The sequence below is a fragment of the Plectropomus leopardus genome, chromosome 14 (assembly GCF_008729295.1).
Source record: "Plectropomus leopardus isolate mb chromosome 14, YSFRI_Pleo_2.0, whole genome shotgun sequence".
Taxonomy (NCBI): domain Eukaryota; kingdom Metazoa; phylum Chordata; class Actinopteri; order Perciformes; family Serranidae; genus Plectropomus; species Plectropomus leopardus.
The window spans coordinates 6,556,849-6,582,207 of record NC_056476.1 but is presented as its reverse complement, the minus strand read 5'-3'; the positions used below and the strand labels follow the sequence as shown (position 1 = coordinate 6,582,207).

The 25,359-nt window shown below is 39.6% G+C and overlaps 1 protein-coding gene across 2 annotated transcripts in view; it reads left to right on the top strand.

Annotated features, from left to right (window-relative positions):
• trim9 (tripartite motif containing 9) overlaps positions 1-25,359 on the top strand; it is a 44,667-nt gene that overhangs the window by 7,311 nt on the left and 11,997 nt on the right. For both annotated transcript variants that reach the window (XM_042500706.1, XM_042500705.1), the window contains exons 2-5: positions 9,402-9,497; positions 11,765-11,887; positions 22,867-22,977; positions 25,150-25,303. In XM_042500706.1, coding sequence (XP_042356640.1) covers positions 9,402-9,497; positions 11,765-11,887; positions 22,867-22,977; positions 25,150-25,303 — 484 coding nt within the window. The remainder of the gene's footprint in view (positions 1-9,401; positions 9,498-11,764; positions 11,888-22,866; positions 22,978-25,149; positions 25,304-25,359) is intronic.

Genomic DNA, 25,359 nt, shown 5'->3' with positions numbered 1-25,359 from the left:
ATGTTGAGGGGACTATGATAATTAAAAATACAGATCCCACTGTTTTTATTTCATACTTTTTTATGCATATGTCGGTGTGATTATTGCAATATATCGCAATATTGTTAATCAAAACCCCTGTATTAGATTATTGTCATTACACAGCCCTAGTTAATGTATTGATAATGTTTTTAAATTGATCCATGTTGAGACTGTTTTTTGGCTTTAGTACCAAACTGTACGCAGCAAGACGTTACTTTTGTTTTCTGCCCTTTTTTTGTAAGTGAAGAAGTGTGGAGTGTCCTCCCGAGTCGTACGTTATTTACGACGTCAGCCAGCGGCCCGTGGTGTCAACAGAGACTAATTCTTTAAGTATACATTGTCTTTGATAAGTGATTGTGTGCAGATAAAAGACACGTATGCTCGATTGTTCTCGATAGCAGACTATGACTGTGTGATGAGAAGGGGGACGAAGGCGGGATGCACACAGTGAGGGTGGCTTGGATGTCTCAAAGCCGTTTAGGTCGACCACGCTCCATTACAGGCAGCGCTATTTACCCCTCGAGCTACCATGTTAAGAAATTAGCTGCGTAAATGCTAATGAAATAGGGAGATAAGGGACAGCAAAATGATAGCGACAGAATGACCCAGAATGTCCGAAGAGAGGAAGTGAAAGAGTGACTGAGCAGGAAAGAGAGTGCACTGAATGTCTCAGTGTGTTTGATGAGAAACAGAATATTTCATGTCCAGTCTGGGTCATCTTGTCATCTTTAGCCCGCACAGAAAACATTGGCTTCTACACTGAAGGTATTTTTGCTTTGATATATTTTTATATAACTTTGCTGGTCGGGAACACAGTCCGGCTGAATATTTCAACCTGAGAGAGATAAATGCCTCAAAACTCCAATGTGCCAGTTTTTCTTTGTGGCCCGACTGAGAGAAAGACAGAAATTACTTTTTAAAATTATTTTCTGTATATAAATGAGTCTAAACCAAAGGAAAGTTGTCAGATTTTATGAGGACATCAAAACAGAATAATTTATTATGTTCCATCACATCTGGTTGCCCTAACACAGTCAGCCCACATTAAATGAGGACATCAGTTTGTTGCATAAGAAAGTGAGGTAACATGAAATTTGTGCAGCAGATGATCATGACAGGTTATCACCTGCAGTGAACCTGTTTTCATCATCATCCCCATAATTATCATCAGCATAATCATAATCAGTGACATTGTTTCGATTTAGCTGATAAGGTTACAAACTTTCAGGAGGAACTGATGTAATTATCCTCAGTTTGTGTTCAGTGTCGTGACCAAAAGACAGTTGACACCTTACAGAGCAAAAATCTGATTTGATGGACAGTTAGAGACAATCTTATTGGTCGAGTTAGATGTCAGTGGGTGGGCCAAAATCCAAATTGACGGGTATTCCCTAAAAACTTTGTATTTCACCCCAATAAATGTTTTTTTGCAGTTCATGCTTTGCCGAGCGCCGTGACTATCTCACCCTATAAGTGCAAACTTTATATGATAACCTGCATGAACCTAAGAAGCCAGATCATATCATTATTTTGGTCTGATGAAAATGAGAAGTTGGACTGAGTGGTATTGGTTACACTACAACAAATTTTCCATCCTATCTATCCTGTACTCCCCTTTTTATATTAGGCTGCAGGTAACCATAGCAACAACACTGACATCATTACCTCACAGGAGGTTAATCAACAGTGGTAATTTGAAACACCTGTGTGGGTGTGCAGGGCCTTCAAAAAACAAAGTTATTTATTTTGAGGACAAATAAACAAATTGACTTAAATCCTATTCGCACACGACAGAGATGAAAGAGGATTTAGTGGGAGAAGCTGCATCATCGAAGGTTCAGAGGAGGAGATGAGGTTTGCAGGAATTAACAGACAGTAGCCAAAGGGCAAGTCTCAAATGTTAAATCCAAAAAGTAGCAGAAACTTGCTTTTTAAAACCTTTTTTTGATAGAATTTTATGCCTCTATTAGACAGCTAACGGCAGAGTGATGAGATCCTCAGTTGGATGCAAAATGGTGCTGTTCCCAGGCCGCCACGGCACCCAGTAAACTTTATTCATGCTAAGTACATACTGCTTACCAGGGCTGTACTCTACTCAGAATCTTGCAATTTGCAACCAGTTTGGCTGTTAATATGAATATTTAGTGATTTATTCATTTTTTTCCATATGCAGTTTTGAAGTTTGATTGGGCTCAGTTGTCTATCTACATCAGTAAAACATGTTGCTTTTAAGTTTCTTTGTGCAACAAATCCTTGTGGTTAGGTTAAGAAAAAAACATCATGGTTCGGCCCAACATTCACACATGAAACCAACAGCAGGCTCCCAGCTGAAAGTCCAGGGTTTGTTGTACCCATCCAACTTCCCTCACTCCCACCGCCCCAGCGACTTACAACCTGGCAGTGTATCATATTGCTCTAAAAGGTGCTTTTTTTTGCATCTGACGCTGAAATTCCCTGACAAAGTGTTGGCCTTTGAAGACTTGGGAATGAAATAGGACTGCGGACACCTGACCGGACTACCTGACAGGATCTTTTGAAACATACCTTCCTCTTCCAGAGATGTAGCAGTATCAACACTCTCTGTTTCACTCTTTCTGTGTACAGAAAGACACATTCAAACTAATCAGCATGTTTAGGCGACTTGATCATGTACAGAAGACGCCGCCCTGCCAGATAAATCCAGCGCTGACGAGAATAGATCACTTCTGCCCCATTTCCTGCTGTGCAATCCCAGGTGTCCGTCGAATAAGGACTCTTTCTCACATGCAGAAAACTGTGGCAACTTTTTTTTTTTTTTAAATCTGAGTTTCATGGCCTTTTTGTGTGTGGATAGTTAACGACTTCTTCTGCATTATTGATGACAGCAGATATAAGCGATGAATAATGCACCAGCCACTTAGGCTCTGCTTGCAGAAGATGGGTTTCATGTGAGATCTTGTTGAACACGGAGGAGTATCACAATCTGGCCAAGTATTAACTCTTCCAGTGTGTTGGAGGATGTAAGAGCTTAATTTTTAACAACAGAAAGGTTCCCAAGATGGTAAATATCATCAAGTCGCCTGCTGAATATTTCAAACTGTATTCTCGGAGGGCTGCCGCAGCGTGTGTAAACAACCACAACCTTTCATGTTGGAGTCTCTGGTTACTGATAACTGTAGGGGGAACACAATCAGTAATCAAGCTGTGCCAAATTGCATTAATTTCCACTTTCTTTCATTGTAGATCCTCAGTGGAAGTAGTTAGTTTGGTGTTTTCTTTCACCAGAAGTTGACCTCACTCAGTTTGTTTACGGAGTGTAACCAAATGAGTGTGTATTAAACACAGGATTAAATGAGGCTAAAGAGACCATTTAAAGAACACCAAAGAATGTATTAACCCTGAATCTCTTAGAAAGAGCAGATATTAAAAAATTCTGAGAGGTAACGCAGCTTTTTGAAAGTAGGTTACGTGAACTCAAAATCTGTCTTCACCGTGAAAACATTTTATGGATATATGTGTTTTTAATTAGCTTGAAGAGTAATGCTTCTCCTCTGCTGTGGCTTTAGAGCTTAGCAGTGACATTACACCTTCCTCCTCCTCTCCTTGCACTTCCCACTTCCTAGTGGGGGCTTTAATCCAAATTGGCTCTGACGCCTCTCTGACATCCGCGCTTTCCTGTGACAGATTGGCTAGTCTGCTCGGCCGCAGAGAGAAAATGAAACGCGCTGAATGGCCCCGGAGCCACTTGTGAATTATTCATGCCATGCACGTGTTCCCACTCGGCTTAATTACTGAGATGATTAGAGCTCCCAAATAGAGAAGACGTCCTACACCCCCCACCACCTCAACAAATCCTCCGTAGCTTATTGCAAACATTCCAGCATCCTCTTTTTTACACTAATGTTGCGTAGTGCTTTTATTTTGACCGTCCATGAACAAGCTTGAAGGCATGTTGCATTAATGTAAGTGTCAAGCACAAACTCTTATTGGCAAACTTGTTGCCCACAAGTGACTGTTTGCTAAGAGTTTGGAGGGTGCTGTCTTTATTTTGACCATGAAACATAAGAGCAAAAGTGTGAGGAGTATGAGTAAGTATGACTTCAGGCTTCTGATTGGTCAATGTGGCCTTAAGGTAGCTGTTTTATCACCACCTGTTGCTTTGGTCTGCGCTTGACAGCCTGCGTTCATGTTTTGATGTGGCCAGAGGTTTTTATTTTAAAATACCGTTGGTGTGGACGGGAATTCTTTTGAAACCGGAGGAGGAAAGATTGTGTTTTTAAAAATACCCGTGTACGTGTGGACTAGGCCTGAGTTTCGGTGATGTCTTGTTTGTAGTCTTACCTAATCCAAGAACACAAATTATGAGGAATGTATTAAACAACAGGTGTGTCCAAAATCCCTCACTACTCACTCCATAATGACTTTGGCATGCTGTCCACACGTATTGTGGGAATTATTAAACCCTATATAGTGGACGCAAAGTGGTAGAGCACAACCAATGGTTGCTAACCAAACACTATATACACTGCACTGAAGGAACGGACAGACCGTCTGGGACGGACACCGAGACAGACGAGAGGAGAGAGAGCAGCTTGTTTGCAACCTGTTGCACATGTTTAACTAGTACAGTCATCGGTCGTGTTAAAATAAATCAGGATTTGATATTTTCTGGTGCTCTACTGAAGAGGGCTACCACCGCCAACTAACATTAAAATGCTGGCTCACTGCCTGCTGGGATTTGTCCCATAATGACATAATGCATAATATTACACATCAAATTCACCAGTTATTACATGACTAACTGATTAAACAAACTTCAGCATATCAAATGTTAAACAGAATATTACTTCCATTATGAAACATGCTGCTCTGTCTCCCCTTGTCAGACTGACAGTATAACTTTATATGTTTACTGTGAGCAGAGCAACGCATCACAACAAAAACAGCCACAAAGTAGTTAGTAACGTTATGTTTATTTAAACTTGGGGAAATACACTTTGTGAAATATAATGTATTTGTTACAAATTTGCATGTTGTGTTTGTTATGGATTGGACCACCAGCAGCTGTTGATTCGGCATGTTTTAAATGTGCAACAGCAATGAAGTTAATTAACGGCACAGAGAAAATGAACCAAAACTTTTCATGTTGCAGATAAACTTAGTATGGAGTCCACTACATAGATCCCCTATGTAGTGAGTGAGTGAGAGATATCAGCCTATGTCTTTAAGCATGTTATCATGTAGTCATCATGTGCATATTTGACAGGGTTCTTATTCAAGTAAACAAGCGGTAAAATTAAAAGACTTGTAGACTGAGTTTTCAATTAATTAAACCAGCAGTTCAGTAATTGTTAGTTATTGTCATATTGTAATTTCTAGTCAACAGAATCAGCCATCGACTGTACAAGAAGCTTTTTTTAGCTCACCCTTTTCTGAAATCAAGGACTCATTAGTTTTCACTTTGCCACTGTTATCACTTTAAACTGCACAGTATGAGAAGAGAAAGCTTGAATAAAAAATGCTTCTCACACTTGCTCTGGTCATGCTTTGGTGTCAGTACTGTCATGCTCTTCAACCCATTTGTCACTAAAGTCTTAACATAGGCCAACCTGCCGACCATGTCACTGTTGTCTTTACCGAGCAGGAAGTAGCCGTAAGCTGTGCTGAAATAAAACAGCGTCTGCTTTCATGGCACGTTTTGACCTGGTTTTGAGGACTGAGCTCTGCAGGCTCTCGAACAGACACTGCGGAAAAACGCCTACAGACGATCAAGTGTTTTTCGTTTCATCTGCTCTGTCACTGAGCGCACGCTGACTGTTAACTGTTAACAAATGCAGGAGCTCCCTCAGCGTCCGTCACTGGATCACCCAGAGGAAGATGAGAAAGCTGAACGAGAAAATGAACTCCAATTTAGGACGAGCTGAAAGGGCAGGTGTGAGTGACCTGGCTGATGTGTAATGAAACCACCAGAGTCTGAGGGAACGTTTTGGATGGCAGGATCTTAAAACCATAAAGTGAAACGGATCTCGATATATCAGAGACTCAGAAATAGTCTCATCTTGGAAAGTGAGGCTGACCTGGAGTGAACCAACACTTCAGGAGGCACGGATGGGAACTGTGTGCTTTTGTTTTTACTGTTTTGGATATAAATGTACTCGTTTATTCTCTTCTAATCCGTGAGATTTCCTCTGCTCACATTTATATCCTCTTGGGTGAAATAGCAATAGCCTACCTTAAAGGAGTACTTTTTTTCAGGGATGCACAATAATGATTATTTCAGCTGATACCATAAACCGATAATTTTCAGCTTCTCGTGGCCAATAAAATACAGATAACTTATAATTTCACTTTGCTTGATTATTATTACCTGAAGGTATGAAAGGCTGAGGTGTGGTGACTACAGATGAATTTAATTTGTGCATTTTCATTTAAAAAAAGACATTTTAGACAAAATGCTGGGAAAATCGCTGTTTTGTAAAAGAAAGTCATTGACTTGAATCAACTGTTGGACAATGAGTGCGAAGCGGTAATTCGGAGACACCAGCAGCGAAAGAGAGCGCTGAAGCGCCATACTTAAACTTAAGTTATCAATTTGTTGTTTTAACGAGCTTAATTGCAAAACACCTGCTGTTTTCTACTTCGTAAATGTTAAAATTGTTATCATTTTTATATTATCGTAATCCCAATAGCTTTTAGTAAGTCTGTAAGGTATTGTTTCATCAGACAAAACAAGCATTAAAAACATTACCTTGGGCTTTGGGAACAGACTTTTTTTTCACATTTTTAGACTAAATGATTTGACAATGAGCACATCTTTAGCTGCAGTTCTAAAAAAATCTGTCCATATCATTTGAGATAACCTTTATACAAACTTACTAACATGGGAGAAAACATACAGATCATATATTTTCATTCATGCAGATCTCTTGAGACGTTGAAACATGAGTCCCAAGTTACCAAAGAGGAAGTCACTTGAAGTCCTCCACAATCCGAAAAGTTTACATTTCAGTCTTTGCTCAGCTGTTACCAGCTCAGACTGTCCTTTGGTGCAGTAGACTCATGTTAGCGGCAGCTGTCATGGTTTCCAAACGCTGAGGTCAAAGGTCAGCTGTTGGCCCCTGCAGACAGATTCCCATTCGACCGGCTAACGTCAGATACGAGGAGCTGCGTTGACACAGAGTTGTTTTCACAGCGTTTTTCACTGTATCAGCTAGTTCCAGGTTTTATTGCTCTCATCCGGAGTTGAAGTGATTTTTTTTTTCCTTTTAGCTCGATAAAGCCCCGTACCCTCTTTTCCTCCCAGAAGACAATACACTCCCCAAGTTGACGGTTGTTCACTCAACCGAACGAGGTTCCCACAGGGTCAGGCCGCGTCCTCTCGCTCCGTCACCTCCTTGTTCACACAGCCTCGCCTCACATACATGAACACCCCATCTCTTTTTTTTTCCAAACAGCAGCATTTGTGTGTCATCACACAAGTCCAAAGAAGTGGTATTTCCCGTCACGTGCACAGAGCTTTGCTCTACATGACCAGGGACCAAAATCCAATTATAAAACCATGAAACAGCAAAGTGCTTCATTGTACATAAATCATCTTAGTGTTTAAATGTCATTTTGTGTGTGAGAATGCGTGACAGTTCATTTTGTCTCCAGGGTGAAAACTTTGACTCTTCAAAATGTCAGTTTCTCAGCAGCGATGAAAAGCAGCTTTGTTGGTAAATTGACCAGTTTCAGTTCATCGGAAACTTCAAAACTGACAAATTAAGAGTTGTGAGATTTTCACAGCATGACGGCTGTATGTAGGCTGTTCATATGGCTAATAATCTGAAGTGGACAGACCACAGTGGCCTGGGAATCTGCATCTGCTTGGAGTGTCATGCTGTGCTGCCTCCATGTGTCTTTCCTGTAGATTTATTTATAGACTTCTTTTTCCCCGCAGTCATTTTGCCCTGTCGTGGTAGGAAAAGCACTGTGAAACGTAACATTAACAATGGCTCAGTTCCATTAAGTGTCCTGGTAAGCTATTTAAGTGGACCAGTATGCAGAACACCAGGGCCTCCCCTAAGTGGAATGAAACTGTTGTCAATGTTGAATTGAATCCACTGGTGCTTTTCCTATTATAACATTACAACATGTGTGCTGTGAAAATGGTCTGCTGAGAGTTAAAAAGGAAAAAAGTGCTACAAACATACAAAAGTCCCCCTCACCACTTGCAAAGGATGGAGGGAGATGGGGGAACCTTATTTAATCTTGGGAGTCATGCTGTTTGTGTTTGAAGCTTTAATGAGAGAGAGAGGTGCTAATAATGCAATGATTGTTATCATGATGGATTGATTTTCTGGTTATTTTTTCAATTAATATTTTTTTGGGCTGAAAATTGTGTGGAAACAATGCCAAGTTTCATTTCATGAATTAAACTAGTTGTTAAATCAGATGTTCAAATCACAGCGTTATTCAGTTTACCATCACATAAAACAAAGAAAAGCTTCAAATCATGATGAATTTACCTTTTATTTTAGCTCAACGTGTCACCTTAAGTTTTTTTTGTATTATTTAATAGGTTTGCTAAATTGCCCCAAACATAGGAATATTGAATATGAAATTATAAATATTTGTCTAGTCCCTGAGTGTAAGATAAGTTTACAATTGTTGTAATTTTTCAAGAATAGAAAAGAGTGAAAAAGGGGAAGAACTGGGATGCATTTTTTGGAGACAGATGGCAAAACTAGAAACTCATTGATATTTGCTTATAACATGAACATCTACTTATTTTATTAGTTTTTGTTTGGATTATGGTATTTTCTTTTGGCTGTAGAGCTGCAAATGTCAATTATAGGAATTAATGCGAAATAATTTGATAATGGATGTTAAATTAATTGGTTTAAATATTTTTTTAAGAGACAAAAAAGAAGTCAGAATTCTCTGATTCCAGTCTCTTAAATGTGAATATTTTCTGTTTTTTCCCTCCTCTATGACAGTAAACCAATCATCTTTGTCGTTGCACGACATTTGAGAGCGTCATCTTTGGCTTTGGGAAACACTATTTTTTGACATTTTACACACCAAACAACTAATCAGTTAATCAAGAAAATACTTGATTGATTAATCACCATTGAAATGACTCTTAGTTGCAACCCTCAATATTGTTGCATATCAGTTTGTCACATAATCGACTGGTTCATTGTTGTCAGTTTGCATTTGCAGCCCAAAATGTTCATGCACGAGTGGCTGCTGAAATGTGAGTCTTGTCATATTGATGATCTTTTATGTTTTTTGTCCTGAAGTTTCAGCATATATTTTTTTTATAATGGAGTGGTGATTTATTCTTATTTGTATGCAGCACAACCTGCGGTGCTGCTGCTGCATCTCTAATGTCCTCTCTCTCTCTGTGCTCTCCTCAGGGTCAGCTGTCTCAGGCGCTCAACGGCCTGTCAGACCGAGCCACTGAGGCCAAGGAGTTCCTGGTTCAGCTGAGAAACATGGTGCAGCACATCCAGGTACTTTAATACACAAACACACAGACAACAGCTGCTTTACCCTCTGCATCCTCGATCCGGTGTACTGACTTGTCTTGGCAGCTTGCTGCCCGTCTCTCATCCCCCTCTGTGATCCCACACAGTCCACCACAGACACAGCAAGGCTTATTGTATTATTGTACTGTTAACATTTTGTAATCTCTGGCTTGGCGTATGGTGGTTGTTGAAAAATATCAAAGCTTACTGATAGCAACACTTAAAGTTAAAATTTGTTCTGTTAAAAAGGTACCATAAGCTTCAGATGAAAGTTCTGTATTTTATGTGCACTTTCAACACATCATACATTAAATTAGAGTCATTTAAGTGAGCAGTATGTTGGATTTAGTGGCATCTAGCATTCAAGTTGTAGATGTCTACCAGTTGAATACCCCTGCCCTCATCCCTGTCTTTCCAAACATGTAGAGAATCCACAGAGGTGTTCAGGTAACACAGAAATGCAAAAGGCCCTCTCTAGAGCCAGTTTTTGGTTTGCTCACTCTTGGCTACTGCAGAAACACGGACCCGCACCCTGTGTAGATAAACAGGTCATTCTGAGTAAATAAAAACACGAATCTTATGCTGCTTTCATGTGGAATCAGGGAAACGATAAACGGCAAAATGGATGTCATCTTAAAGGATGAAAAAAGCACGGTAATATTTGGTGAGGCAGGCAGACAGTACTTGCAATGGAGATAATGGAAGTCATGGCCGTTCAAAGTTAAAATATTCCATCTTTTTGCCATCTTCTATGATGGAAATTATGTAGTTTCCTCAAACAAAGACAAAACATTGTCAATCTGGACAACTAATGGTCATTATCAGAAAAAATACATTTTAAAAAAGGTAAGACAACGCAGCATTATTCATAAAGAACATTTCATACATACGAGATGTAGGTTCAAGTTGCTGAACGGAGAGATTAAAAAACAACATAATAAAAAAGAATAATTTAATTTAAAGAAAATTAACAAAAATCAAGGTTAAAACAATACAGTTAAAAGGAGAGAGATAGAAAAGTGAAAGAATAAGCAAAAATTATTTAAAAGATTTAAACTAACATATGAAATATAATATGATGATATGAAAATAATAATAATAACATTTAGTTGAAAGAACTTGAGAATAATGAGGTTTTCAGGTGCATTTCTAAGTAGTAAGTAATTAAATTTTATTCAGTTTTTTTTTGACAGCGTAGTGTCATTATTGCAAAATCTCGTCATGGATGTTTCATATTTACCGTCCTGCCAATCTGTCGGACTGTTTGGTTTTCCAATGCCGTACAGAAGTTGTTGGCCATGTGAAGGCAGCACTAGTTTCAGATAATAATACACTCATTAAAATCATAATTATGTGTATTGTATTTCTGTCAATCTGTCGCCCTAAATTCTACACATTGTTACTTTAAATGATGGAAGTTTCAGCATGTGGCATGATTAACGAACTGAGTTTGTGCTAAAATATATTTAGTGATAAATAGTGCTCTATATGTGGACACAGACTGTCAGGATTTAAAGAACACTGTGATCAATAAAAGCAGCTACATTCAAAGAAACTGATGCATCGCCATAGCAACAGCACAGTATTTCTCTGCTGCAGGTTTAAGTTGACGATATTGATTTGAGTATAAATGTACTCCGTTTACATTTAGCAGTATCACATGTACAGTGCTTAGTCTAAGCACAATATATCGATCAGAAATAGATTTACATGCTGCGCATGGAAACAAAGCTGTGGTCAGTTTAAGAGGCTGATTAGAGGAGCAGGGTGTGATTAAATGCCCTCGTTGATTATCGTCACTTTGTCAGATGAAGCTCAAGGGTGACCCATCAGGGTGGCAGATGCAGGATAAGAGAGGAGGCGAAGGAGGGGTGGAAATTTGGGATGTGTGACTCTACTAGGCATAATTGTACGGACATTACTCAGTCATCGCACGGTGCTGACGCTTCTTGGTGATTTTATCCACCCACTTTTTATGACTTTGAGTTACTGGAGGAGGCGTGTGAATTGAAGATGCAGTTTTGAAATAACTTTTCTCAAAGGGAACTTTATGGTTTCTATAAAACTCACATTCTCTGTAAATTTCAGTGTTCGTCTTGCCGTTAAATTGGTGTCCACAAATGCCCAACATACACCGCTAATGAACATCTCTTCTGCTTTTGGTTTTGTGAACTGTACATTTTGAATTGAAAGTTAGTTCCTATGTATTTTCGGTCTTTTATTCTTTTCAGCCTTCGTCTGTTGTGTTGCAGGAGAACGGAGTGGAGTTTGAGGCCTGTTTGGTGGCGCAGTGCGACGCCCTCATCGATGCCTTGAACCGACGCAAAGCCCAGCTGCTGGCTCGAGTAAACAAAGAGCACGAGCACAAACTGAAGGTGAGCATGCTCAGACAAAAAATATACATCTTAACGTGTCGAGCTTTTAAAAAATTATATGAGATTGTGCACTTAATCACAAGAAACAAGATTTTTTTGAAAAATCTAATGAAGAACATAAAAAATAAGTGTAATGTCAGTAGGGCTACTTCTGCTTTAAAACGTTTCCCGTTTTGAAAGCGGGAAAACAGTCTGCACAAAAACAGACTTGACAAAAATAAATGTAAAAATATTTGTCATGAATTTGACATTTCAGGCATTATTTTAAGTGTCTGAGAGCCAGTCTTTTACTGGAAACTGGTGGCGTCACGATCAGTAAGAGAATCACTTCTGTACATAAAGAAATTTCTGCCTGGAAGGACCGAAATTAAATCTAAATATTAATGTGGAGCTTTGAAAAATGGTTGGCTGTAATGTTGAATTTATCATTATGAAGTGTAAATTATTTAAGCTTTTTCTGCATTTTGAATGTTTTCTCACTGTAGGTTTAAAATTGAGAACAGAATGAAACAAATGCTCGTTGTTTCAAATTTAGCACAAGTTAAACTCGATTCCAGTGATTTCAGAGACACAAAGAGCCGCGTTTGTCTTTACACCGTCTTCAACACATTCGACGGAGGACATAACTGAGAGATGGAGTCAACAGGAGGAGGAGGAGGAGGAGGAGGGGAAGGGAGAGATACATTTGTGCTGTACAGCATCCAATTTCACGCTTGGACACTCTGTAGAATCAAGGTTTCACACATGTAGGTGGTTTGAGAAACACAGCCTGTGCACGGCAACACATGAGCATACTAACACACATTCTCTTTTTCTTGATATGGGAAATATTTAGCATGTGCGAAAATTAGCATTTTATTGATCACTCAACAGCTTGCTCATTTAAATTTTAGGAGAAGCTGCTGGGTGATTGTCAGGTTTTACACTGACAACCTGTAACACATACAGAAAAATGAAACCAATAACTGCTGCAAATTTGCACCACTTAGAAGCAATGAGTGTTACAAATGATATGACATGTCATGCTGCATTTTACTTTATAGGTTTTTGAGGTTTTCTTTTATCCTTTAAGGCATTTTGTACTTAAAATGTTCTTAATTTTTCTCTTTACGTGTTCACAAACTTTTTTGCTTTCTTGCCAATTGTTAGATGAAAAAAAAATTTGCATGCTCATATCTTGAACTTTTCTCTTTCTACTGAACTACACTCGTCACCCGCATCACTGTGCATCACTGTGCACCACTGAACTAGCTTAATTCAGTCACAGAGGACGCCTTTAAAGTTTACGACTTGCGTTGTTGCAAGCACAAGCCTCTCTTTTGTGAGTAGATGCATGCTTCCTTGATTCGGTTGTTGGGTTTAGTTTGGTAAAAAGAAAATAGTTCCTACATGAAACTGCTCACAACAAGGTCTGTGGATTGTCTTTGTTATCTGGGTCATGATTTCTGGAAAGAGACATTGCTGCTGAGTTTTTCAAATGTATTTTTTGGCACTTTGAGTGCCACAAGCTGAGTGCCAACTACTTCCATTATATTGGAAAGAAAGCAGACATCTCTATGGCCAATATCTCCAACACTATGCAAATCACACAAAACCAGTCTACACTGATGAATAGCACTACAGGTGAGGGGAAAAATATGTATTTTTCAATTTAGGGTGAACTCTCTCTTTAATAGTTGGCCTAAATATACATCCTTTGCAGAGGAAGGGATGCTGGTGTGACTTTTTTTTTCGTCTAATGAAAAAAAACTCAGGAAAGAAAAATAAGAGAAGAAATTGTGGCTAAAAATACATCAATATAGTTGAATACAACTTTTGCTCAAAATTTTTTAATTTGGTCCTTGGAAGCGCTAAAATGATTTGCAAATCAAATGATTGTGGACAAAGACAGACTATTCCTCCAGTTCACACTTGAAGACACAATTGTCTGATTATACAATGCCAGAAAAAGCTGAAAGACATCAGTTTGGGACATACGCTCATTTGCTTTCCGGCCTAGAGTTGGACGAGATGATGAAACCACTCTCATATCTGACACTCTGAACAGTGTGTCCTCTTTCCAGTATTTACTATATCTGCAAAAACAAATATGCTCCAGTCAAGAAAACTTGTACATTTTGCAGGTTGCAAACTGTTTTTTTGTTCATTTTTTTTGCAGTGTGGCAAATATTAAAATTATAGCCCCTTACTTTTTTTTTGCTCCTGTAGATGAACCATACTGTGACATGTTTACAGCTGCAGCTCTAAATTGCCACCATCGCTGCTTTTATCGCCTGTAGGAGGCGCAGGTTTAACTGCAGGTTCAAAAACAGCAGCATTGCAGATCTTAACATGCAAAATCTCTTCTGTTAATGATTGATTGGCTGTTAAGTGATGGATGGTTGTTTGATGCTGAGCATCGGACACGTTCACACCTCAGAGACGGAGGAATTTTTAATGTATCTGAGCGCAGATCTGATCCCTCCTGTCAGCTGACAGATCAGTGCCTCCATGTGGCGTTCACTGAATCCTAATGCCAGAGACACATTTCTCCATGACAGATGTGATATTCTTTATTCAGTGTGTGGATCTCTCATGTGAATCTGTGCTGCTCACTCACTCGGGGACACTGCGCTGCCATCACAGGAGTTTCCCACAGAGCCGGTGATGCCAGAAACTCTGAGTTTCACCAGTTCTGTGTTTTATTTCTGCTCCTAGAGGGCAGCGGGGATCATTTGAGGTAGATATCAGCTAGAGTAAAGCAGAAAGGATAACTGGAGGCGTCGCTTGTTTTTTGGAGTTGACTTGCAGTAATTGGAGCCCCTCTGACATGGCCAGTCAATGGGACGCTTTCTGCTTCATTAGCATGTGGTTCGGTGGGAGAAGTCTTCCTGCAGCTGTAATTAAAGGAGACACATTTCAGTCTCTGGTGCTCTCTCGATGTTAATGCAGCTTTATGTGTATTCTGTACTCAGATAGGATTTATTTCCATGTAAAAAGCAGATTGTTGCATAAAACAAAATGCCAGCTATGCATTTTATTTGTGTCCAATTAAGCAGCTAATGAAGTGTCCTGATTATTCGTGCTGATTCAGTCACACGGAGCTGTTTTTATGAGGAAACACCATAAAAACATAAAATCAATTAAAACTGATTTAAACTGCTGCAGCTGACTTTGCATCTCCGACAAAGATTCCTCCGATGGTCCTGCACGCTGACGCCAAAGTGCAGTCGCCATGGTGACTGGACCGTGTTGTTTGAGGCTGTAGAGAAAAGAGAAGTAGTTCTTTAATAACATGAGTCAGGTTCAGTCTTTTCCTGCACATCAGGGGGACTGACCTATGTGTTTGTTCAGTGGCTGCAGAGGCGGAGGGTGCTTTTATGGCACTTTGTCACACTGAGCAGTTACAAAGCTCCTTCACTCAGTCTCACTCAAACATCCATACAGTAGTGATTTGCAATTCATAGCCAAGGCAAACCACGAAAACCTTTTCTTAGGTCCCTGATACTAAATTTCTTCTTATAGTTAAACATAACTTGTCTGTCCGCCCCGGAAGCTGAAGTCAAACTTATGGCTAAAATGGATATTTATCATCTGCTCACCACAGTATTTGCTGTTGTTTTGATGCTTTTAGTCAAGCAACAGCCAATACAAACTCTCCACTTCTTTTCGGAAGTCGCCATTTTCTGGAAGTGGAGAAACATACATTGTCACGTTTTCTTACGCGAGGGACGGAGCATGGACAGAAAAAACACAGCCAAAGACGAGATTTTGATTTTGATCAGTTAATAAAAAGGTTTAAACTACTCCTCTGCAACCGATTGAAATTTGAATCGGTTTGGGCTTGTTTCAGCTGACTGAGGTGTTTATATGGATCGTGTTTAATCTGTTTTGGCTTTTGAATCTGTTCTAATCAGATTAGTAAGCTCCATGTAAACATGCCTAATGATGGGTCTCCTCTTGGGTTTTGTATGGATTACACAAACAAGATATAACGTGTTAATTAGTGATCTTTAGAGTTGCTGGTTGGCAGATTGTGTTTCCTTTGGACGGAGCTGTTTCCAGTCTTTATGCGAAGCTAAGCAGCAGTGGAGTTCTTTGCTGTGGAGAATGTATTAAATATGAGGCCGCTGCTGTCAGTCCCTCTCACTGTGATGGATCTGAGCTCACAGAGTCAGCAGCAAACTGATGAGCGATTCATCTGAGGGCTGATTAGAGCAACACAAAGTGAATCACAAACTATTCTGCGTCTTCTTCAACCAGATGCTTCGTCCTCTGGACGCTCAGCCCGGTTCATCTAATCAGTACAGCTACACCGAGGCTATTTTTATTTCCACTGTAGTGATTTGCTGACCTCCCTGTTGATGTCATCTGACTAAGTGCACCACTCCAGGGGATCCTTGTCCCTCGGGGTCCTCCTCTTTCAAGCACTCAAACATGGGGAACAGTTTGGACTTGCAGAGATGATATCAGGAAATACAAAAAAATACTGGAGGCAATTATCGAATGATAAATTCTCTCACTGTGAACAAAAGTTTTTTATCGCTGCAGTGGGATCTGCAGCAGAGAGATGAGCATGAAATATTGAAACTTCCGCTGAGTTCAGTATCAGGGGATTTTTTATCAGCATTTTTTTTTTGGTTTTCTTTGTACTTGGTCCAAGATTCAACTTTCTGTCCACCGACAGAAAACTTTGCAGCAATTTTTAAGGCTGCAGCTAAGGATAATTTTCATCGTTGATTTTATAATCATTTAGTCTTTTAAAAAGCAAAAAATAAATAAAAATAAAAAACAAAGTCCAACCCAGTTTCCTAAGATCCAAGATGAAGTATTTCAATTGTTTATTTAGTCTGACCAACATTGCAGAAACCCAAATATTAATTTTTCAAGAAAATAAAACAGATTAAAGAAGAAGAAAAGGGGGAAATTTATTTATTTTCAGTATTTTTACTCTGAAAAATTACTGAAAATAGTTGCTGATTATTTTTATTTTATTTTAGTCTGTTTACTATTTGATGAAATGACTAGTTAATATAAACATTTTATTATTGAGCTAAAAAAAGGTAACTTTTTTATTTCCATATTATAAAATGCAAAATTCTGCTGCATTTCTTTGTTTTATAAATTATTGTAAATAAAAAATAATTGACCGATCAGTCAATAATGAATATAGTGCGGCATGTGTCATTTTGACCACTACTCTATTTTACCCCTGAATGTCTTGTTATGTTTGCATCAAGGAAGTGAAGCTCATGTCTCCGTTGCATTTTCACTGCATCCGTCAGAATAAGAGAAACATTAAAGCCGAGCAGGAAGCGCCTCGATCCTCGCTGACAGCTGAGCGACTGTGGAAGTGACACTTGTCACTTTCTCTGACCGTCACTGCAGCGTGAAGCATACAGGAAGCAAAGCGATTTTAATCCCTTTATGCTACCTTCTTTCATCTTGTAACCGTTTTATTTGATGTTTCCCATTACAGTCCCTCTTGTATCTCTTTTTGTCATCCTCCGCTCCTCCCTTACTATTCCCCCTTAACCTCTTTTCGTCCTCTTCTCTTTTGCCTCCATCTTTTTCTCTTCTCTTCTTTCTCTTCACTTCCCTCTCCCTATTTCACCCCATGTCAGAATCATTAAATCATCTTCATGTACTTCCATAAGGTCAAACTGTCATAGACTTCATGCCAGGGTCCTGACCGTCTCTAAACCAGCCTGTGCTGCTGCTGCTGCTGCTGCTGCTGCTGCTGCCGCTGCCGCTGATGATGCTGCTGATGCTGCTGCTGCCACTGCCGCTGCTGCTGCTGCTGCTGCTGTAAAGGGACAGATTAGGTTAGACTGCAGCCACAGTATCTCACAAGGCCAAAAGTGCCGCAGTGGCCTAATAATTACAACAGAAACAGATAGCAGGAGGTAATTTATTTAACAAAGAGGCAGCTGGTCCTACAGACTCGCTCACAGTACAATATGTGCAGCTGATGAGACGCTGGATAATGTTGAGCCCTTTTTTAAATATCCGGCCTTGTTTGGTTGTAGTTGGGTTGCTGGTGCATGAGTTTGGTGTCATTAGTTCGGTTTTTACGCCTCATTTCTCATTAATTTCCTCTCAACATGTTATTTTTCAATACACTTAGCAACTATCTAATGACCATAGTGGAGCATTTAGAAGCTAAAGACCCTAAAATTTCCCTCAGAAGTTGGTGGAGACCAAAAACTGAGCTTAAGTTAGAGTGTTGTTCTTAAATTCATCAGGTGGCCAGAGAATTAACTCCCAATACAAAGAAGTTCACTATCTGCTGCAAGCATAAATTAGATTGTGTCTTGCTAACATGTTATCAACTTAAAGTTGGGGTTGGCAGTTTAATTTTGGGGTCATTGTGCAAAAACTACATAAAAACGTTCAACATATTGTAATTTAAAAAAAAACTAGACTTGTGCACGTCCTCTTGGCTCTGTTTTCAGGCTTCAGAAAATCTCGTCATTTCACAGAGAGTGCTGCTATTGGAAAATGCAGATCTGTATGCACGTCCCTTCAGTGAAAGTCTGATTGAATGGTGAAGAATCCTGCAGAGAAAGTTGCTATTCCAGAATTAGCAACAACTGCTGCACTGCAAAACAACCCAAAAGCGGTCCTCCCATTTTTCGATTCTGATATTCAGATTTCTGCCTACCTCAGATTTAAATTCTGATAATATGTCGATGTTGTGTTTTCAGCTTGTTTTGACTGTCCCCAAGTGGCCAAAAAAGCCAGTTACTGCAAGTTTTAAATATTAAAATTACCATTTAGGAATCTGTTGTCAGGTTATGTCGGCGGCTCCTTTTTTAACAGGAGAAGGAACATGTTTTAATGAGTCTCATGACAACAGAATACATTTCTCACTTGAGTCCTTGGTTGAAGAAATGCAATGTTCCAAACAGGAATAATAATTGTAAACTGTGTCTCACTGCTCTGAGCTCAGTTTGTATTAATTTGGCCCTCTTCGTTGTTTGGGATTGTTTTAGCAGCGCTGTCGAGCTGCTGCGACTCTGCGTGACGATGTGTTTAATCACCATGACAGCCACATATGTCTGAGAGGACAAGAGGACGGAGTTTGTTTCCTCCCGTGAGCTCAGTTCATCTCTGCGGCTGCAGAAACGGTGGCCCACTTACACAGCCTGCTATGCCCTCTACCGCTGTCCTGCGCTCACCCCTCTCGACTCTCCCTCTCCTATTTCATCACTCCCACATCTCTCTCAAGATGTTTAATATCCTCCCACCTCAAGCTGCTGCTGTCTCTTCAGTTTGTGTTGAAATTCAGATGAATTAATCTTCCCAATCTGCTGATCAGCCGGCAGAGCGTTTATTGTCGGTGGCAAGTTTTACATCTTTTTCCGAAGCTGATTTAAAGCAGATTTCGGGAAAGATGACTGGAATGATGAGGGAAGCTGTTCAGTAGTCAGTGAGTATCGAATCAGAGAGAAAAAGGAAGGAGCAGGGAAAAGGACAAGACAGGATAAAAGTTGACTGCAAAATTCCCCCACATGTATTGTCGTCTGTAAATGAAGAGATTGTGATTCCAGCTGCGTACGGAGGAGTGACAGCAGCTCTGATTGTTAGGCAGGCGGTGACAGCAGTGAGAAACTCCTCCTGGAGCTCTGCCAGGCCATTGCAGGGGTGTGGGTGTTCCAGGCTTGACACAGCAGGGAGGGTTTGTCCCGCAGCCAGAGAAATATAGACCGAGTCATCAGAGCTGGAATGAGATTTCCCCTCACTGTATGAGGGGAGAGGTTAAACACGGTCCAGGGGAATAATTAGAATGTTATTAGCTGCGTTTCTAAATATTTATTTCCTTGAAAAATCTTTAATATTTAATCCGCTTGGAGTGCAGTCAGACCTGCAGTTTGTTTTATTTGGTGTGAACCTTGGCAGAGGAGTTGCATTTTTATGTTTGGCTCATTTAAATTCATGCTGTCTTAGAGCGAATGGACCAACGTTTTGCAAGTATTCAATCATCTTTGCTGCCTGTTAGTGCAGATTTCTTGGCAGCGTGAAGGGGGTGAAAACAAATGTGATTCCAGACTCTGTAACTTTAGGAAATATGATCAACTTTTGTGCAGATTTTTTACTTCCCTGGTGTTTGCAGCAGATAAGAGCACATGAATAAACAGACGAAATGTTCTTTCGTGGTTCCGAACTAAAAATCCACATTTTTATTAGTCTTTCTGCAGTTTGTTCGAAGGCGCCTGTGGTCAGTTCAGACTGTTTTCAGCTGCCGAAAACAAACCAAACTGGGAACATGAGGTTTAAGTTCCCTGAGGTTTGAATAAAGCACGCTAAACATTGTGTGGTGCCCTTAACATGTAGATTGTTTAAATAAACTGGAAAAAAAACAAAGTAATTCTAACACAGTCATCCTCTTCGATCCCTTTGTCCCGCCCATGCTGTGCAGAACCTGATAAGTGGTTAAAACATTGATCACACCGTGTTAGTGACACGAGTGGCCTGTCTGATGCTGACATTTTGACCACAATCGATATATTTGAGTATTTACACCGTAGAAATAGGATGAGTAGAAGGGAAATGTAACTCTTTGCTGTGATCATTTGTGCAAAAGAAAATGGAAATTGTGGTTAGTGGTTCTGGTGACAACATATGTCAGTGGGGCTGTGAAGTCACTAGTTTTAGAAATCCTTTTTGGCTTTTTCTTAAATCTGTTTTCCTCATTAAACCAAAAAATACACCAGTGGACCAATCCAAGTTTCTCTCTCTCACTGAAGACTAACTTTAGCCTTAACTGCCTTGTTAGTTCATCGTAAAAAATATTTAATTCAAATTTGACGGAAATAAAATAAAACTCATCAAAACCTTCTTATGCTCTTTTCCTACTGGACAAATAAACCCACTGACATCTAGTAATGTGGCTTTTGTTTTAAGAAACAGTCTGCATTCATTCCCTTGTCGAGTGACTCTGCAGTAGTCATGAGTTTATATCAGCTCCAAATGGCAGTGGTGGTAATATAACAGCCAGGTGCAAGCACTTTTTTTGCCCCTTTTTAATATACCACCATAACATTTTCACCGGTCTCCATGCTACTTTCTACTGTTTACTTACCTGTTTTTCCGCATGTTTATGGCGCAGAATATGACAGGATAAGGAATACCTGTCTACTGGCAATTGGAAAGGACTGTTGCCTAATATTAGTGAGTTGTCCTGTTTTTAAAAATCCTGCATATACATGCCAATTTTGTCAATCCTCATTGCCGTGCAGAAGAAAGTGTGCATCTACTCATGGACGCCAGGCTAGTGCTCGTGACAGCCAAGATGTCAACTTTAATGTCCTCAGCTGAGCTCAGTGTAACATTAGCTTGCTCAGTGGTGCAAGGTGAGCTAGTGGTACATGCACATTATCTTTTATACATTGACACGGTTGGTGGGTGTCGTTTGGCAGAAAGAATATACTTCCTAGATAAAACTGCTCACAAGGTCGGTGGATTATCTTGAGTAACTGGGTCATGATTTCTGGAAAGAGACAACGCTGCTGAGTTTTTAAAAAATAGTCATTTTATTTATTTTATTTTTTTTGAGAACCACTCGACAAGTGCTGTCTACTTTCATTAAATTGGAGAGAAGTCAGACATCTCTACGGCTGATAACAGCACGCAGAAACTCACATCACAATAATCTAGCATGATAAAAAGCACTGTAGGTAAGAGGAAGAATATGTATTTTTCATTTGGGGATGAACTATCCTTTTATAACTCCCCCTCTGTGCCATATAGTCATGTTGTACACTGTATACTGATTAATCATGCACTATATTAAAGTCTGTACAGTTTGTTATCTATCAGACTTACAACACTTGCATACTGATGCGCTGCGACTGCAGTCATCAGTAAATCATCTTCATGTGTACTGTCGGTCTGCAGAAAGGATTTTCCTCTCCATTCAGCCTTGGAGCCCCTCAGATAGCAACAGTGAAGTTTCTGTTACCTAGCAACCCTCGGTCCAGCACCTTCGTTTATTTCACACTGTTGCGAGGAGGCTCTGTGGACATCAGTAGTGTCTGCGGTGCAGAGGGAATCTCCCAGGTCCATCAAATATGTCATCAAATTAATCAAATCTCTTGTTGTAAATGTCATGAAGGTTTTTTTTTTATAGATTTAAATGTGCTCCCTTGTATTCAGATCATGTTATGGGAAAATAAAGTATGAATGAACAGAGGGCAAGAATTAAAACTTATTAATGGGACAGATTTTTATGTTTTCTGAGGCAAAAATCTATAACTGTGCACAGAAAATTCCTTTTTTTTTTTTAGATGTTTTGATTCTGTAGCTGCTCAAATGGACAGAAATATGTATCCGAGCAGTCCCATCTCCGATGTACCCGTTGATACTGACGACTGTTCACACATGCGAAAACAAAATGTCACTGTCCTTCCAATAACGTCAATAACAGGATCAAGTCTGTGATGTCCCTACAGCCTCCTCTTCCTCCCTCAATCTGTGTGCATGTCTCAAGAGGAAAAAAATTTACTCACTCAATCACTTTGACAATCCTGCTGCTAATCTCATTATTGGTATTCCTCCTGGTCGTCTCTGTTTAATCTGTGTTTTCCAGCCTCCTCCCTCCATCCTTCCTCTTTTCTCTCTCCGTCCTTCTTCCTTTCAGTGTCGCCATATTTTCTTGTCTTCAGCTCTCTGTGCATCATCTTTCTTCTCCTCTATTCTCTTTGTTTCTCTTCTCTCATTTATCAACATTTCTGCCACCTTCTGCATATTTACTTTAATTTCTCTGCATCTTCAGTCTTTCCTTTGCTTTTCTGCCCTGTTTACACTCTACAGCACTCGCACACTTTACTAAACCCTCTTTTCATGTTCCACTCCAGTGTGATTACACGAAAAGGCTGATGATTAACATATGATTATCTTCTGTTTGCTTGTTGTTGTTGTTTGTATTATACTTGCAGAACTTTTCCCTTGTGGCTGTTTTCCCCCCTCCATAATCCCTCTTTTTACTCTTTTCCCAGGTGGTTAGGGATCAGATCTCCCACTGTACGGTGAAGCTGCGTCAGACCACGGGGCTGATGGAGTACTGTCTGGAGGTCATCAAGGAGAATGACCCCAGTGGTTTCCTGCAGGTAAGACGCATAACAAGTCTGTTTTTCTACCAGAAGCTACAACCAAACTTTTTCATGTCCTAGGTCAGTCCCTCCACGATTTTACAATTTTAGGATTGTAATAATTAATGTAATTTGCAATGCAATTTTAACCAATTCCTGTAAATTCTGCATGACCGTGCAATTTTTTTCCAATCACCACTAATTTACCCCAAATTTTACAGTTTAAGACATCTCACCTACTTGTGGAGCTGATTTGCTGAATGTCGGCGATCAGCTGTTGATGCCCCCACCATCAAAATTAAATTTTAATTCTGTGGGAAACACTAAATACGTATAATAATCAGCTCCAAATTGTGGTAACATCACAACTATTTTTGCAGTTTTCACTTGCCCCCACAATGTCAATGCAAAACACTAAGGTTGTAAGTATTAACGCATTATTTGTGATGCGGTTAAATATTCCTGTCTTTAAGATGCTGTACCACTCTACTTTTCTGTTCTACACCTATACGCTACCATGAACTCAGGAATATAGAAAACAAAATATCTTACTGTAACTATGCAGACGACTCACAGTTTTATAAATATCTCCAGGTGATGATGGTTTCACACAAGCACTGTGAGTAAGTGTATTCAATAAATGAGGGACTGTATGTGGCAAAATGTCCTCCAGTTAAACAAGATTAAAAAAGCACTGGTCTGCTGCTCCATTATGAACCATCAGACCTCTCAGATGGTCTGGGACCCTTTCTGTCCCCAGAGTCAAAACTAAACATTACACAGCAGCAGCATCACATTTTTATGCATCACATATCTGGAACAAATTCCCAGAAAACTTGATGTAATGTTAAATGGTGACTGCTTTTAATTTTGTGTTTTAAAAGCTTCAATTTTCCCACATTTTGCTTCTTATGGTGGTGAACTAGTGACACTCCTCTAGGGAAGAAAACTTATATTAAAAAAAGAATAAATTCTGGCTGCAAATATGACTCAGACCCAATATATTTCAGATAATGTTGACTCTACTTCAAAGTAAAAATGATAGCTGCAGTAAAGTTGCAGTTTGTTTGTTGCCAGGGGACGTTTTTACTCCCTCTGCTGCGCAGTTTCACCCTGTTAAAATCAAATCTATTTGACATCTTCATTTTAAGTTCAACAGTTTTCTGGCTGAAAACATCAGTGCTTTGTGTTTGCACCCAAGATTGAGATGATGAGCCAACACAGTATTACAGTATATGAATGTGTGCTTGGCCCAAAATTGTTTTTACAAAGTATGCTAAATGTTTAGAGGAATTACAAATTTGGTGTTTCATGTCATTGTAACATTTTCTCTAATGGCATAAACAAGATTTCCTGAGGATTTCTTGGGAAAAGGCATGTAATTTAGAGCTAAATATATGACAAATGGGGTTTTCTTTAAAAAAAAAAAAAAAAAAAAAAAGGTTCTTTTTTTAACTTAACTAGATATTATTCTTTATTTACACTGAATTGTATGCTGGCCTGTAGACAAATTTCACATCTTTGCATCGTCACCTGTCTTTATTTCCCTGTTTAAGGTTAAATTAAAATACAAAGTGTACGTGTTTTTTGGCAAAGGATGATATAAACATTAATTAAACATAAATACATCTGTGACCTTATGGGATTTTCCTGGTCCCTATTACAATATTTGTTACAGTATTACAGTATGGAGCGTCATTGTTGGTGAGAGGTAGCCCGAAGTGCCTTTGACCGTTTGTCGGTGGTTGTGTATAGTGTGTAAAGTTAAAAATAACTTCAGCATTTATGCAATGCAATAATCTGTGTTCAGTGTTTTAAAGCAATTTGTTGAATTTTGTTATGCGTCTGAAATGATGTGTATCCTCATTATGTAAGATATTGAAATTCTCCTGCTCTGTGCTGCAGGACAGAGGTCCGCTCAGGATGAGCTGCAGGGGGCCTCACGTGTTTGTGTCACACAGACACACAAATGGCTCAACTCAGTCAATAAACCTGTTAATAAGCGTTGATTAAAATGATCATGCCTCTTGTCACTGTGTGTGTGTGTGTGTGTGTGTGTGTGTGTGTGTGTGTGTGACAGGCGCAGCTGCAGTTTCACAAACACTGAAATGACATTTGTCTCCAACAGCCAAATATTTGGGCCAGACCTACAGTTAGAGTTTTAACTGTGCATTAATTTGTTGTCCTCAGATCTCTGATGCTTTAATCCGGAGGGTCCTCATGACAGAGGGCCAGTGGGGGAAGGGAACTTTGACCCCCAGGATGACCAGCGACTTTGACCTCACTCTGGACAGCGGACCCCTCCTGCAGACGATCCATCAGCTGGACTTTGTCCAAATGAAAGGTAAAAAGAGAGGAGATGATGAGCACGGGCACTTGAGAGATTGGACAACCTTCCAC